Raw genomic sequence first — 17,692 nt, 5'->3', positions numbered from 1 at the left:
CACCAGCGCTGTTCCATCTTTCAGTAGGGTCCTTTAATTAATATCATGTTTTGAGTGGGTGTGTTTCAAAGTTATCCTCACCTTAACAAAATCTTTATATTATGAGGCGTGTTAACCCAAAACTTAGGGAAGATTTCTCGACAAATACACTCGTTCGCATATCAACCGGGTCCAATTTGGGTTCAGGAAGAACATGAGGTTGACGGAAACTTGGGAACTCCGCTTATTTGATGAGTCCCACGTAGGTTGAAACGGGTCGTAGGCTGTCGAACAGTTTCCAGCAGACTTGTTAGTAGTTTCCTCTAGAAAAGATTTCTCCTGTTATGACCATCAGCCTTAGTTTGCAGACGAAAGAACAGTAAACAGGTGTGTGTAGATAAATGGAGTCTTGACGGAAAACCCTGGTATCTAAAGTCCAAAATCGTCATCACGTGAAAACAAGTAATAGTTACTTTCCTCTGGAGGAACCCGTTAATGGGACCAAAATCGAACAACTATCATATCGTCCCCCAAGAATGAGGGCCTTTGCTCTCGGTAGCTGCAAACGGGTTTGTAATCAGGAGTTTGTTCTGTGAAAGGATTCAAGACATACGCTGGTGAGATCAATAGCCGTCGAAGCTTTAGCCGCTCATGCGTTCTCCGGCGCAGGAATCTACGTTATCCATCTCGAAAAATGCAAACAGGCCGGCCGTTCACCATTAGTTTGCATGCAGGAGTCTGTTACACACTGCCGTGTAAAACGATCGAATGAAGCACGCGATGGGCATGCTTTTATGTTCTGAAAGGTCCGTAATGCAAAATGCGGGTTGTGTGGTGTAATTAATTCACGTAAAGACCTTCGTGTATTCATTACATGGCCCAAGCATGAACACGTTCGGCTGTTCATACGTGATAATTCATATGCGTCCGTTTCGCGCTGTTGGAGTAGTGGTAAGGAGTTTGCCTGGTATGTCCGGAGTTCAAACCCAGACATGCACTGCCGATGAGCTCTAATCAGACTGAAACTCGCGTCCAGTCCCCCACCCACTTCTGTGCGGATTCATGAGAACAACTGCTGCAGGACTGGTGCAGGACTGTTAAAACTGGAGTGATATGGGTTCGAATGCTACAAATCGCGCAACCACCATTCCGTAATTCAAAGGGCGAAAAGAGCCCATTCGCTGTGACGTTACTTAACTACGCAAAATCTTCCGCTGCCCTACGACCAATCCGATTTGGGGAGCTCACAGACAATTCTCAAGCATCATTGGTTCATTCGAGCCAATCACGTGAGTTGCCTTAGACTCAACGATTGTCAAGTAGAAAAAATCAATTGAAATATGGTCGAGATCGACATTAACGGGATATTCAGCTCAGTTGCTGGATGGGACTGCGGTGTTACTCATTTTTAGACGTTGAATGTGATTGCTTGTTAGTCTTTTAAGGAAGAAGCACGTGATGCCACAGTGCGCTTCGAAATATGACGCTTGGAAAAAGCAGAGTGAGTTGTAACACCTACTGGGGAAGCACGAAGGAGGGTACGATGGGTCGAAAATTAGTTTATGCCTCGGAACTGCACAAAACCTACTTACCTCTTGCTTCAAATTGTGATGTGGCTACTTGACTGTTGTCGATTTTATACCGTCCAGGCTTACTCGATTTCGAACGAACATATCGAATGTTTCCCTCTAGAGGACTGCATGTTGCTGAAGTGTGATTGGCTCCAATCGGCTGCGTTCTCATTTGTCCGTAGTGAACGTGATTGGTGCCGAGGTTTTGTGGAAGGCAGTTCATCATCACACCTTGCTGTTGATACTCCATAGGGTGTACCGATCTGCTTCTTACATCCATAGCGAAGCGATGAGCATTGTCCGATTGCCAGGGCCCCGTAGTCCAGAGAGGAGCTTGATGACTGTCAAAAGTATTGACCACTTGACCTACCGATAGGGATGGCCCAACACTCGTTCCTCCAACAGATGAGTCATAGCTACCTGGGACTCGGTCGTAGAATAAATGTGATTGGTTGAAATTTTGTTGCAGCATTTCGGACGTCCGGAGAGGTTCGTGAAGCTGGCGTGCAGTCACGAGAGGACCTGGTGGCTTGGCGTATGGATTTACGTCATCCATGTAGATTCCTGAATATAAAGCAGTACGAAAACTGATAACCTTGCGTCACTTGACATACTTTAATTATAAAACTACTATTCTGTCTTTTGTGGGGGGCAAACCTGTTGGCAGTGTGTATATATTCGTGTGTATATTCGCTAATTTCGTGCAATTTGGTTTCAAGTAGAACATAAGGTTGACGGAAACCCGGGGACTGCGCCTACCTGATGAGCCCCATAAAGGGCGAAAAATGGTCGTGGGCTGTCGACGAATTTTCAGCAACCTTATGAGTAGTACATTACACAGATATACATGTATCGGGATATCTCGAATATCATAGCGACTGAAACAGGAAACGGCCTGGTGCAGCACGTTCAACTGCCTTAAAACATCATAAACAAGAGATTCAGCTGGGTTCCAGGTGAGTTTCTCGAAAAACCAAATTAGTTTGCAAATGAGTGTATATGCTCTATTTGAGCCATTGTTTAAAACAGTGTCACTGCAAAGCGGTAGGGGAGTGTTGGATGCCAAGTTTGGCTAAGCCTTGAAGGCGAAAGCTTTGAAGCGGAAGCACCAAAGCTCAGGTGACAGGGCATGTTTTCCATCATCCTATTTGTTTTTTGTTCCGCCGCGGTGTCCCTAGACGGAGTGCCGACAGCTATTTATACATCTGAGTTCCCAGGGTAGTGATCCTATATCCTTCGGACTTTCGAGGCTTGCATCTCCAATCGATCTGCTGATGAAATTAACAAGAGTTATCAAAAGTCTGAATCACAAATTTATCACAGTTTTGTTTTTAATCGTTCTGTTTAATTTCGATACCGCGTACCAGCAGTTTTGGCCTACATTTTACAAGGATTTTCATGCGGCTGACAGGTTCTTGTAATTCTTCGAAATTTTTCTCAAAATCTTGGCTTTAAACATGTTTTCGTCACATATTTAAAATTACTCGTTCCCGAGGATTATTTAGGCAATGGTCTTTTGTCATAGGGAGTGCCACTTGCATGTCATGCTGAGTAAGAACATCACGTGTCCATGTGATACAAAAGAACCATCCCCGTCGCCAGCTGTTAAGAATTGCTGAACGGTCGTGCAACTATGTAACGATCCTTGGCTTCCTGCTCCACCCACTATCATATACCAGAAGGGACGGTAACTCTAGACAGCCCTTTAAGGAGAAAAAGAAAGATTATTAGAACTCTATTTATAGGGTAATCACAGAACGTCCCACAAGGCCAAGCTAGAACCTGCATGAGGGATGAGAAGCGTCGAGCTACCAATGCTCGATCCAGATCGGTTAATAATCTAACCAATCAGGGCATGCCTTCGTTTGGTCCGTAGCCCACACGTGACACATCCATCCAATTGACGTACTGTTTGTTTTTTGGGGGCGACTTCAATCGAGAACCGAAAAAATCGCTAAAGTTGATATCACCATGATTTATACCCATCCGGTTCATTCAGATACGCAAAATTCATCCTCAGATGTTAGAATAGTTTTCTTGCTCCCAGTGTGTATCGGTGTGAGAAGCAGATACTATATCGACATCCGGAATTCATTGCTCAGTTGCTACTTCCGATAAGAATGACCTCCACAGTTCAAAAAGCTATGATTACTGGGCACTTTTCTTACAGAACCGGTTGATAAAAGTCAACAAACCTTGAGGATTCTATCAATACCTTGAGGAAAAATAATTTTCATGCCCTTGTCTTTGTGTACCGAACAGTCACTAAACACTGCTTGATGACGAGATGCATTTTTCGGTAGAGAATGACGATGAGGGCAAAAGGGAGAAACCCCACAAGGCAATGCGGAGTCAGGTCTTATCACTTTGTGTTATTTAAATTTAGGGACATTTTTCTAGGACTTTGGGGGTAGTTGCACACCAGATTGAAAAACCTTCCTCTAAAGCGTCTTTACACAACTTAAGACCGAAAGAAGACGGGAAGACTGCTATTGGTCGTGTTTTGGATACCATGGTTAGGTAGGGCGGATACTATATTAAGTTATTTCTGTGCCTGATTTAACCACCTAGGCTCGGGTGGCACGATGTGGTTGGTCACGCATAATAACTTAGTTTCACGGTTGCGAAAATGAGTCTCTAGCATACTCACCGGCCTTGCCTCTAGGTTGTTGATCGGGAAGTAACATGGTGGATGGCGTTTGTTGCGTGGGAGATGCCGAGGCTCTCGTTTGGTCCGACATCAGTTTCATTGGTCTGGATGTCGGTTGCGACTGAACAGCGTTGATACCCATATCATTCGGATGCTGAAGAGTGATGTCCGGATCTATAGGATCAGAATGGCCTCCACCCGGGAACCAATTAGATGAGCCCATTCCATAGTTTTGCTCAAGCATTTCACAGATTTCGAAATGGCATGCTTTCAACGCGACTCGATAAGGAGTTCGACCATGACTGTCTGCTTGAAACGGATTTGCACCAGCCTATACGGTAAAAAATATCCCGAAACCGTGTCAGTGAACAGTTTTTACGCAGAAAATCTTTGAAAGTTTGAGGAGAATAGATTGGTCACCTCAATGACTGAGTGAAATTATGCTTCCAAACGATAAACGTGCCAAAAAGGGGCACTTACGTGAACGGTTTAAGGATAATTCGATGTCAACTTAGGGGCGCTGCTGTCAGTATACAGTCTAAGTAAAACACGTGTACGGAAACATTGGGTATACAAGTCTGAGTCCTTGAGAAACGATGCATTCCAGTACTACTCATGAGTATATATCCACGTAACGATTAAGGAGAGGTTCGTTTTTTCCCAAGAACTGAAACAAGTCAGTTTTCCAAAACCGATGGAAAGCAAGTTTTACCGAGTGTTTGACCCCGAATTCACTAATGTTTACCGGAATGAAAGTTTGAGGAGAATAGATTGGTCACCTCAATGACTGAGTGAAATTATGCTTCCAAACGATAAACGTGCCAAAAAGGGGCACTTACGTGAACGGTTTAAGGATAATTCGATGTCAACTTAGGGGCGCTGCTGTCAGTATACAGTCTAAGTAAAACACGTGTACGGAAACATTGGGTATACAAGTCTGAGTCCTTGAGAAACGATGCATTCCAGTACTACTCATGAGTATATATCCACGCAACGATTAAGGAGAGGTTCGTTTTTTCCCAAGAACTGAAACAAGTCAGTTTTTCAAAACCGGTGGGAAAGCAAATTTACCGAGTGTTTGACCCCGAATTCACTAATGTTTACCGGAATTAAGGAAAAGAGGAGAAAAAGTTTAAAATAATTTTACCGATGACCCCGAATTCACTAATGTTTACCGGAATTAAGGAAAAGAGGAAAAAAAGTTTAAAATAATTTTGCACACACATCTGTCCTGACCGTTTCAGTACCTGTAGGCGATCCAGCACGTGATGAACGACGTTCATCATTTTGGTGAAAGTTTCGCTTTGGGCACACAAGGCTCGCCAGGCAAAGTGACAAGGTTGATTACGTTTCAAGGTAGAAGAAAAACTAATCACCAAGACTGCTTCCCGCCAGCAAAAGGAATCAGCGTCACGTGTCGGCAAAGAGATTTTGTGTGCTGGTACTGGCTGCCGAGTTTTAAGAATGGTGGGTCTGGAGGACCGGGTCTAGGGACTCAGCGCACTTCACTTGATGATTCCTCTTCAATGTAATTTATGTTAATTTCTGTGGATACGTTAGGGTTACGAAGAGGTTACCAAGAAAATTTGGGTGGGGTGGGAACCTCCAATATTTCTGCTAATGTTTCCCCTGGATTGACAACCACACACCACCAGGTTTCAACGCGGTGCTTCTGAAACATCCACGACTTCGCCAGCTGTTTGCTCTCTATTCACTGCACTCTGGGAGGTATAGCAGTGTCCCTCGGGCTCGGCAGTCCGCCACTGTTGCGTGAACCGTAAATCCTTCATGTATGTTCTGTGTCTGGCGCATGTCAAAGGAGAAACATCGCCCAGTAACAATTCTACAGACCGTTCTGCGAATTTCACTGAAATGATAACTTGCACATCGACTGCAAGCGTTTTCCACCAGATTGAGTGATATTCAGCTTAGCATAATGAGGAAACGATAAACGATAAAACGACAGATTTAGTTGAGTTTCCAGCAAAAACCCAGTTGATATTCAAATGAGTGTCGGAACCAGTCAAGCAGAACATAAGGTTGACGAAAACTTGGGGACTGCGCTCCCCTGCTGAGCCCCAATTTGGGCGAAACCGGTCGTGGGCTCCCGAAGAGTTTTCAGCAATTTTGTGAGTAGTTTCCTTTATGAAAGTATAATGCGATATCTGGAATATCATAGACGGCCTTGGTGCAATACGATCAGCTGAAGAAATTCACCAACCAGAGATCAAGTTGTCTCCAGTAAAAACCCAGTTGAGGTGCCAACCAGTGTATTTGTCAAAATCAGCCCAATTCGGGTTCAAGTAGATCATAAGATCGAAGAAGAGCGAAGCCGAATGTGGGCTATCGAAGAGCTCTCAGCGAGCTTGTAACTGGTTTCCTTTATAAAAGTACTCGTAGTTGGGAAAGTGTGTTTTCTATACCTTTATAACTGGCCTAAAACAGGGGCACTATCAAGTCGGTTTTTTGTTGACGACTGTGATTCGTGAACCGAGACAGTGGGGGGACCTCCACACACCTAGAGAAGGGTCACGTACCCGAACAGTAGTCGTCTCGTATTTTTCCACTGCACTTTGGAACACAATCTAAGAACGAGTTGGCGAAATTTGATAGACCACTCCAAAAGGTTAAGCGGGGTTAATCCGGTGGCTGGTACGGTTCAGGTCATGGAAGCTATTTGGACTTTCAGACTAATAGAGAATAGCCAGTAGCCTTTGGAAACGAGCAGGTCGTTTGATATACAATCTGAATATCTAAAGTGAATCGATGGACATCACACTAAATTAACGCTGATTCTCAGATCCCTTGGTAGCCGACACTTTTATTTCTTATTATATCAACTTACCTAATAAAGGTGTCGACCTACTTGGAATTTTTAAGTAGTAGAGCGTTGAGGGAACTCTTCCGGCTAATAGTCATCAAAACGGACTGAATTTTCCACCGCCTGCGATCACAGTGAATGCATGGTATAACAACGGCTGTGGTTACCCGTTTGGCACTAGGGTTTTGGAACCAAAATGAGGAGAATTGAACAGTCGGCTTTCTGGAATTCAGAAGTAACTCGTTCACATAAAGGAAACTACTCACAAGGTTGCTGAAAACTCCTCGACAGTCCACGAACGGTTTCGCCCTTCTTGGGGCTCATCAGGTAGGCGCAGTCCCGAGTTTTAAGTAGATCATAAGGTTGACGGAAACTCCGGGACTGCGCCTACCTGATGAGCACCAATTTGGGCAAAACCGGTCGTGGGCTGTCGAAGAGTTTNGAGATTCAGTTGAGTCTCTCATGAAAACCAAATTGATGTGCAAATGAGTGTATTTCTCGATAACTCGTTCACGTTAAATCGACAGTTGGATTTAGAGTGCCGAACACAGAAAAGGTTATCTTTAGACGGAGTTTTATTTGACGTCAACTCAACGAGCCACGACAAACTGGTGCAGAAGACAATCGATTCGTTTTTAGTGTTGCGGGCAGGCATTTTTATCAGTGGTCTGTAGAAAACTGACTTGAAACTACGAGATAATTTGCATCTTGGCTGAGTTTTTTGATTCACTCTGTAATCAGGTGTTGCGTTTGGTGAGAAGAGAGGATTTTCCAAGTTTCTTTCATAGTTGATTTGTCCATAACTGGAAAAACTTGTTCAAGCCTGTTTTCAAGGCTGTTGGATGCCTGAAAGTTGTATCAAATTTCCGCCACTGGTCGTTGTGGTGTTGACCGCTTGATAGCTCCGATAGAAAGGTAAATCAATGTCGAAAGATTGAAGTATCGATGGGAAACTGACATATTCAGGAAACACGCTCTAAGTGGAGTGACCTTTAGGGGTTAGTTCTAAAAATTCTGGGCCAATCAAACTGTCAAAGCTACAGTTTGGAAACTCGAAGCCGCCCTTTCGGAATTGGCCAGTTAAACCAGGCCTTGTGGAGTATATTCAACGAGTCATGAAAGGTTGGTAGTAGTGTCAGGGGATATGGCAAGTTTCAATTCATGTTTCGTCCAATCTATGCTGAACAGCGTAGGAACACCGTACAGCGGTTTCATCCTATTTGGGAGTAAGCAAGTGCACAGCTCACGAAACCGGAGTAAGAAATTTCGACCAATCAGCTAGCAGTTCGAACAATTTACCATTCGACCACAAGCAGCTGTGAAGCATTGTGATTAAATCTCACTTAAAGAGGCTGTGACCATTCAACCTTCCATCACGGAGTCTAGATCACGTGGTCGTACTTGTTGTGACGACTTCTCAGGTGAAAGTTTCACTTGTCTCGTGACATTATTGGTTTCACTCACTTGACGAGAAATCAAATGTCCGCATACTACCAACCAACATTAAGTTCACTAGATGATTGAAACTTCCAACTTAGAAGTAATTACTCGAGAAGTAAGTGAGCGGATGACCACATGATGTGGTCTCTATGATTGAAGGATGAGCGATGCTATATGCAGTCTAAGAGCAAGCTAATCGAGGTCGCACGGTTGTGTTCAACCGCTGACCGGAAGATCGGGGTTCGAAACCCTCTGGAGATCCGCGACGAGCCCTGCTGACTAGTCTCAACGAGGTTTAATCTGTTGTACATTGCTTCGTGGTCTTCAGCACAGATTAGCTTTACTTACAGAACGAAACTCCAACGGACACTTGGTTAAAGACCCTGAAAATATTGTCTTAGTTACTCAACAGCAGAACTAGTGAACTAAAACAAAGAAGGAAAGTCATCTTTCCAGAGTATTCAAGAAGAATAACCATCCGAAGAACGTTGTAGAGAAGCTTATGTAAGAATAAGACAACAATTCCAAATTTTCAGACGTTAGTTCAACTTTACATCAAGAATATATTTGAACTCCCTGCAAGATAACTATGTGAAAAAGGAACATCTTTGCTCCTCAAACCGACCGCTCCCTTAGGGATAGTGATTTCAGGACTCACAGGTGTGGAACTCACAGGGTACCAGAACCAAGCTCACCTGAAAACAGATCAAAGAACGCAACTAGGAGAGTCCGAGCTGAGTCACGTGGATGCCGACCATTAACGATACAGAGAAACGGACCGACCGATAGAATCGTTTCCCCAGACAACCAGTCGTAATCTCCGGGCTAGCTCCTCGCACACTTCACCAATCAACGCACCAATGATGTCACCCTGATTGGAGGTGAAACCTGCAACTAAATTGCCTTGCTCGATGAGCAAAGAAACGACCGTCTACTCTACCTGAGCAAGCACGTACGTCAATGTGTACACTTGCAGACCATGAAAAAGCCATGTTAATTTGTAATTATCGAGAACATTCCGGTTTCCTCCGGAATATTTTATGTTCGTATTTTCCCGATCAACACCTTTACCGTGTTTTGTTCGCAAAATGTGATCTTTTTGTAAAACAAAAAGTTTCCGAATACTAAGGAAACGACTCACTTGTAGAAGCACTGTACACACCTCCAAGTGGCCTTCCTGTGCTGCAATACAAAGGGAAGTAGCGCCTTGACTACACACAGCATCCACCCGGGCGTTTCCTTCGTTCAGAAGTACCTGACATATTGAGGTATGTCCCTGCCAAGCCGCAAGCTGCAAAGGAGTTCGTCCCTCTCTATCCCGAATATCGACCGGAGTCCCTGCCTGAAGGCGAGGTAAACGTAGGTGGAATAATGGAAAAACCAAAATACGGGGGAAATGGAACTGAGTTGAAACAAATTTCCCAGAAGTGCGATGTTCCTAGGGTGTAGACGTATTACACTATCCAGAAGGCTTGTGGAAATTTCTCGACAGCCGACGGCCGATTTCGCTTTTCTTCAAACTCACCTTGTAGCTCCCGAGTTTCCGTCAACCTTATGTTCTACTTGAACCCAAATAGCACGAAATTAGCGAAATACACTCACTTGGGAACTAATTTGGTTTCTCGAGAGACACACCTGGAACCCAGCTGAATCCTTCGTTTGTGATGTTTCCAGGCAACTGAATGTACTTTACCGGGCCGTCTCATATTTCACTCACTACGATATTCGAGATATCACGATATTTTAGTTGAGTTCCAGATGAGTTCCCCACAAAAACAAATCGCCAAGTTCATGCAGTTTGGGTTCAAGTAGATAATAAGTTTGACGGAAACTCGCAGACTACGCCTACCTGATGAGCTCCAAGAAGGGTGAAAATGGTCGTGAGTTGTCGAAGAATTTTCAGCAACCTTATGAGTAGTAAGTGCATTACGAATATACATGCATCGCGATATCTCGAATATCGTACCAACTGAAACATGCGAAGGCCTGTTGCAGCACATTAGTTGCTTGGAAACATCGTAACCGAGAGATTCAGCTGGTTTCCAGGTGAGTCTCCTGCAAAATCAAACTGGTTTGCAAATGAATGCATTTCGCTAAATTCTTAGGGTGTAGTTATTGGCTCCTGAGTGACACACTAACCTTTTTCTAAGACGAAGTTGTCTGGAGAAAGGGTCACTCCCCTGGAGAGGTAGTAACCTTCAACAACTATTCCGTGGTTGGGGTTGGGGGGTGGGATTCTCCCTGATCCGGAAACCACGAATTTGACACTGTCACATTTTGAACAAAAACTCGAGTGACCATTTTTCATAAGAACGTGACTTGAACGGACCTTGTTGCAGTTTTGAGTAGTGGAACCAACACACACGAAAGGCAGCAGACATTCCGATGGTACGACCCAGATTTCAGTTTTTCTTAGAGGACAAAAGAACAAGATTTCTGTTCGTGTCATTTCATGTAAAGAATCTTCGCCACAGTGCATCTGCTGCCCGGCTGTTTTTGGTATAAATTTCAGAAGAACTAAACACAAAACGAATCAAACGATGGGATTTACTAGGACTTTCAATCGTATCACACTTTGGGTGAATCTGCTGTATTTTCTGATCTTTTCTGCCTTGGTGCTCACGATGTATGGTTTAGACAATAGTTGAGGTGATACAGGAAAGACATTTCTCTGAGAATTGCCATACACCAAAAGCAAATTTAAGCAGGTCCGTGCCATCAGCAAGGGAACAAAATGTGGTATACAGACTTCACAGCGAATGCAACGGAGAACTACTCTGAGAACAGGTTAGAGGCAGGGAAAAGCTCGTATCTAATCTAGCATCGCTCGCGAATGTACTAACAAACCCTGATCTTCCAATATCGTGCATACACATTTGGTGAGTTGTCAGCGCTTTGGGTAGTTGGCTAAAACGTACTTTATTAAAAATCATTCCCTCAAGTGTTGGCCGCATCAATCAGGATTGTAGCTCTTGTTTCGTTTAGTTACATCCCGAAAAGAACACAAGTGGGTCACATTAACCTGACGAGTCCATCGGACGAATTGCGATCTTGCGCATCTCTACAACGACTGAGCCAGTGAAGAGAAAGCGAGTGAATCTAGCTCACCTGTGTCAATTCATCCAGTAAGTGTGAATTCGTTACGTTCATAGAGAAACAGGGAAACTTTAGTTGGACAACGGCAGAAACGCGGAGCACAGGTAGCAAACACTCTAGGGTCACAAGAGCACCAGAGCACATAATGACTCAAAAATCAGGTGTCATACACGCAGATACCACAGTCGCTTCGATCTGGACTCATTATCACAATCAATGAGAAAGATTCAAAAACAAAAAAAGGTAATTCTAAGTGGTTGGACAAACCCGTTTGCGGGAGAGTAAACTGATTATCCTGGCTATGGTAACTTCTACTTTTCTCTCCACAGTAATTTGCAACTGAGTATAGTTCGCCAGCTGTGTACAATCTGGTTTTCAAGCGGGATATAAGGTTTGTGGATATCCAGAGAATATGGCTACCTGATGATGTCGGTAAAGGGCGAAACCGGTAGGGTTTTAAGCGGAATGTTGCTGGGGAGTCGGACATGTTTACTTGCGCTTGCTTTTTGTGCCACTTAGAGTTTCGGGAGAAGAACCATCCCGGATTCAAAGCTCTCTGAATGTCACCCCTCTCTAATTCATCACTATTTTAGCAGTGCACAGTATCGTGTCCATTCTTCTGTGAAATATCGCAAGAAAATCTTAAACTCATGGGTCAAACTCCACTTGGCGTTTTACGATGGACACATTTGGGAGGTCGGATCATTCCGGTAGGCACTGATATGTGGTAAGAGTGAACCGTGACCGCCCAATAAAAAAAACAGTCAGACCAACTGAGTACTGTTTCAGAGTTTTAGTCTGACTTTTCCAGTGTTGAATCCTATTCACTGTGGTCGACGCCGCCGGTTTGTTCAACTGTCTTAGGGACATCAAACCCACACTCCTGGATTACTCTCGTTTTTTATTGTAAATTTTTCCTCACTTTCGACGCACTCCCAACGCCGTGAGTTACGACCCCACCCACCTAAGCGCCTCCGCATACCTACCTCTCGCCATACTTGAACGTTCAAAAAACGGCCTGCCAGCGCACACTCGTGCGCGCATAAGCCAAACAAGGTAACTGTCGTTGTTTTCAGTTACGGAAATGCGTTGGAATGCGCTGCGCAGAGCCATCCTGCCTACTAACTTTGCACAGTTTTTGGTACACCGGTCTGCATTTACACAATCGATAAGTAGACAGAACCATCACTTTGCCTGCCTACCGACATGAACCGTTTAACCAATCCGTCTTCAGCCCAGTTTGTCTCTATTCAATCGTTCACCATGCGTCCGTTGTGCAGTAGCTGCACCGTGCTTCTCAGCTTTTTCGGAGTAGGTTAACTCCAACTACAAGAGGCGATCTACATTGAAAAACCTCTATTAACTTAAAGAGATCTGTTCCATATTGCCGGTTTCAACATTCATGGTCTTTGTCGAATTGGACAACACGCAGGTTTTGCTCATACCTTGTTTTTTATTGACGTATGTTGTGTCTCCGACCCAAGTCCGGTCGAGAATAACTCAGATTCTCCACATTAGCTCTTTATGTGTCTGGTCATGATGATGCAATGGCCTGTGGTATGTGCTCAGACCCAGAACTGAACGGGATCCCAGGATTTCGCTATTCGGTCAAGTGGCCTAACTAAACTTGATACATCTCGTCGCGGCGAACAGCGTTTGATCGCTCTACCAGCGAAGATCCCCACAAACGACAGCTGCACGGTCGAGATAATTGGCTTCTCTCGAGATTTATCTCAGGTGTTTCGGTCTCTTCGTGCTTATAGCAGGTGATATAAATCTCCGGGTTGGTTGACTAATTCCCGAAGACGTTCATCTTAAAGTGCGATTCGGGGAATATAAACATCACCTAGGTAGTGGGGAGCGACTTTTTCACTTATCTGCTGAGTATCATCTGTTTTCAGTCACCCCAAACTTTCAGCAGAAATGATCATGCCTTGTTACCTGGAAGCCAGCAGTTACAAACCAGCGGTGGACTCGGGTGGACTACTTGGTAATCAGCTACCGTTGAAGACTTTCGATAAAACATTACCGCTTACTCTGAAGTATACAACACCAGTCTGACTACCCCATTATGCGGGCGCACTTTCTCTAGAGAACAGTCCGGTTGAGGCAGAGCCACTAAGTTTGTCGCCAGCAAAGCGTCTTTGTGGCTCAACAACACCGTACTGAGCTAACTGAGAAGTTTCTAGAAGTTGACGGGCACAGTGGTGGAAATGTGATTCGGAGAACGGCGATTGGAGAAAGGTAAAAGAAGCCATGCATACACAACCCTCACAATCAGCAACTTTCAGTGATGCCAAGGTGACTAAGCCGGAAATAAACGATGATGCGCGCAGAGCTTTCGAACGCTGAATGCCAGAGTGCCTAAGGACTGACAGGGAGCGTTATAGGATAGTCAAGGTCGGGGAATGGAGGAATATTTTGCAGTCGAAAACAGTTGAACCTTGATGCGTAGACTTTACATTAGCATAGGTTATCAAGCGATGAGCATTGATTTGTGACCTCGAGATGGCTCAGCGGCTAAGGCGCATGCTTACTGACCTGAAGTTCCGTTGTTCGAAACCAACCTCGATGGTATCTCAGCCATCCTGCTTCCTTTCAGTGAGGTTATCAAGCGATGAGCATTGATTTGTGATCTGGAGATGGCCCAGCGGCTAAGGCGCACGCTTAATGACCGGAAGTTCTGTTGTTCGAACCAAACCCGATACCCCGAATGCTCCGGTCGAGGTTTGGGAATATCAGCCATCCTGCTTCCTTTCAGTGGCATGGCTCTGTGTGACATACTCTCACATATGCGAATGTAGAATTAGTAATTTTGCTTTAAAACTCAGCGAGATGTTGAAAGGTGGGCAGTATTTGCACATTTTAGCTGAAAGCTTGAGTTTACTCATGGTTATAGGACCACACACGCCAACTCGAGCGATGGAGGCATCTCAGCTAAACCCTGAATCCCATTTCCGCCGTTGTCGTCTGCGAGAAATCGTTCCGCCAGTTCTTTAAGTTAGGCTTTTTCAGCACCAATCACTGCTAAAATGTCTGTCGGTTGGTACGAAGCAGTGGACGATACGTGTACACACCAAAAAGACTCATCTATTTGGTTCAAACCAGAATCTCTCTGGACTGGATAACCTCTCTCGCCACCAAAGAATACCCAGCACTTGTCGGATGTTTATCCCAAACTTTGCCTCATTAGGGCTGTAGTTTGTGTGACATAGGTACTGTGACTGAGTCATGTCTATCTGCGGCAGCTCCTGACACTGAGATTTCACTTCATGAGATGCAGTCTGCTGCGAAGAAAGTTCCTCAAGATCGGGGGTTGTGTTGCGGTAAGAACCAACTTTCAGAGTTGAGATCAGAGACGCTGATTAGGAATTCAGACTGTGAATGTTTTACACTGTCGTCCAAACTTAGCTGATGGAACGGATAGTTCTTTATCTATCACTGTTCACCACTAAGTACGTGAGAGTTTCATTAATTTTTCATTTATGAGGGTCTCGAATCTCCCATGGTTAGAAACAATGGTCGGATGTTTCAAGACGCTATCAGTCAGTCAACGGCCTTAAGCGCATCGACTACTACATCCAGCTAAACGTCCCTTCTTCTCAACTTAGCCCACAAGAAGTAATGACAGATGGTCAGTTGCTGTAAACTCTCGTTGGACACGTCAGTGCTCAAGTATGGCATCTTGGCAGATCCAACAATCTATCGATCTCGTAGATGACATCGAAGATGATACAGGCCATAATATACATGGAAACTATAAATTACTCCGAACAGTACACACTTCTAGATCCCAAGGGGTTCCAACCCGATAATGAATATAATCCAGCTGGAATTTTCAAAGGTAAAGAACATCGCATCCTTCTTTCAAAAGCTCACACAAAGGGTATAAGTGGATCTGTGCTAGACCACATAGCGGAATTCCCATGTGACAAAACCCTATGCAGTAAGTCGCACAACCAGGGACGGAATCTTCAATGAATACGTAGCTGGTCTCCGCCGTTTTTTACCAAGTGAAAATCTAAAAGTGGTTACTATCATCAAGTTTAGCTTCCTGAAAATAATCCCAAAAGCCCCGAAACCTGCTGAGACCACCGAACTCCATTCAGTAGGTAAGCGGGCAAGGGTGCAGGTCGATCAATCGATCAATCAACCAACTAATCAATCAATCAATCAATCGAATCGTCAATATTTGATGAGTGCTCAAGCATTTCACAAAAGCACGGTCGATGATGATGGGCATTCACCAAACGCTGATCAAACAGCCTGGACCAATGTCAAAAGTACCCTTGAAATAGCGCGAGCCCCCTCGTAACTTTTGCACCCCTTTGTTCGGAATAAAACCATTGTGTTTTTCGTTGACGAGTCATTTACTGACACTAGGGCACTGAAGCGGGGACCGTAATTAAATACAAATGTCACTGCCCCAGAAAGCAATGGTGCTCATCAGAAAGACGACAATGATTCATACAACTGGTCAATAGAGAATAGTGTCATCTTCAGACTTTTTGTTCGTAAAGTGCCACTGCTATCGTAACTCAGGTCTAACGCAATCTTCAATAAAAATAGCTACGCTATCCTATCCAATACACCGATATAAAGAACTACCATATTAATCTCCTTGTTCGAGTATTTTTGAAAGTCTAGTTCCCAGCTTTTGGACAAAATACGGTTAGTTATATTCTGACCACCCTGGCTAAGGGGGACAATCAAGATCTCTCAGACAAAGGAACATCGTGCTAGGTTCAGGAGAAAGCGAAAAGGGTCAGAGCACTCCGTGGAGAAGATCGGTGAGTTCTAGCTAATCTGCCCAGAAGACCATCCTTGTCGCAACGCATGTCCGAAGTCAGCCTCCGAAGCTATTCGATCAACTTAGCCGGTCACTGTACCGAAATAAAGGATGCGTCAACTTGGGAACTTTCTTCCTCTTTTCGGAGCATTATCTCCTTGGTGCACTGCTTTTAGGAAGCCATCTGGTGATCAATTCAAACGATAAGGTTACGGTAAGGTATGAGGGATCAGTGCTGAATTATTATTGCTTCATATTGTTTTTTTTGTAACCGCCTTTTATGCATCTTTGATCACATGAAAACTTCTATTCGCGTGCTGTTGTATACGATTTTTTTTCACATTCCCTGAACACTGAAACGTTTACAAGTTGTGCAAGAAACACGCAACCAATCATGCTAGGCGCCTTTTTTTACATAGGACGACCAACTGAAAAACGAGCCCTTTGTTTCAAGCAATAAACTTTGTCCGAAAGGTTGTTTAGGAACGGAATGCACCAAGGCCTCACGTACCAAAATTACTGAAATACTATCCTGAGAATAGAAGTGGATTGTGATCGTAGAGATTGAGTTACACGTGAAAAGGAGTAACCTGAAACGAATTGTACGGTAGTAAGGACAGTGCACCACCTACGTCTGGCAAATGCAGAACAGAAAAGACAATGGGCGTTAGATTATTTGCTTTAGACCTGCCGTACCAAAACGGTTGCCTTGCACACTGACCTGCTTAAAAAACCAGTGCGAAACGTCTCAGGTTACGTAATATGTTGATAATAATATGACATAAAAGCTTCCATTTTCCCCAGGGAAAACCTACACTACCCCTTGTGCGCTTCAGTATCCTTGTACAGTACACAATGTTTCAGATAATACGTAACGCATCAGCATTATATGCTGCAGATAAAATCAGTTACCCGTCCACCCATCGAAACTTCCATCTATCTATCTATCTATCTATCTATCTATCTATCTATCTATCTATCTATCTATCTATCTATCTATCTATCTATCTATCTATCTATCTATCTATCTATCTATCTATCTATCTATCTATCTATCTATCTATCTATCTATCTATCTATCTATCTATCTATCTATCTATCTATCTATCTATCTATCTATCTATCTATCTATCTATCTATCTATCTATCTATCTATCTATCTATCTATCTATCTATCTATCTATCTATCTATCTATCTATCTATCTATCTATCTATCTATCTATCTATCTATCTATCTATCTATCTATCTATCTATCTATCTATCTATCTATCTATCTATCTATCTATCTATCTATCTATCTATCTATCTATCTATCTATCTATCTATCTATCTATCTATCTATCT

At 43.8% G+C, this 17,692-nt stretch overlaps 1 protein-coding gene across 1 annotated transcript in view; it reads right to left on the bottom strand.

Annotated features, from left to right (window-relative positions):
- T265_06055 (hypothetical protein) overlaps positions 1–17,692 on the bottom strand; it is a gene marked incomplete at both ends in the record, with an annotated part of 90,468 nt that overhangs the window by 1,978 nt on the left and 70,798 nt on the right. Inside the window, 3 exons of the mRNA XM_009171225.1 lie at positions 1,572–2,114; positions 4,201–4,531; positions 9,603–9,803. Of these exons, the coding sequence (XP_009169489.1) occupies positions 1,572–2,114; positions 4,201–4,531; positions 9,603–9,803 (1,075 nt within the window). The remainder of the gene's footprint in view (positions 1–1,571; positions 2,115–4,200; positions 4,532–9,602; positions 9,804–17,692) is intronic.

This window comes from Opisthorchis viverrini (assembly GCF_000715545.1).
Source record: "Opisthorchis viverrini unplaced genomic scaffold opera_v5_123, whole genome shotgun sequence".
In the NCBI taxonomy this organism is placed as follows: Eukaryota; Metazoa; Platyhelminthes; class Trematoda; order Opisthorchiida; family Opisthorchiidae; genus Opisthorchis; species Opisthorchis viverrini.
This window is presented reverse-complemented; position numbering and strand designations above follow the sequence as displayed.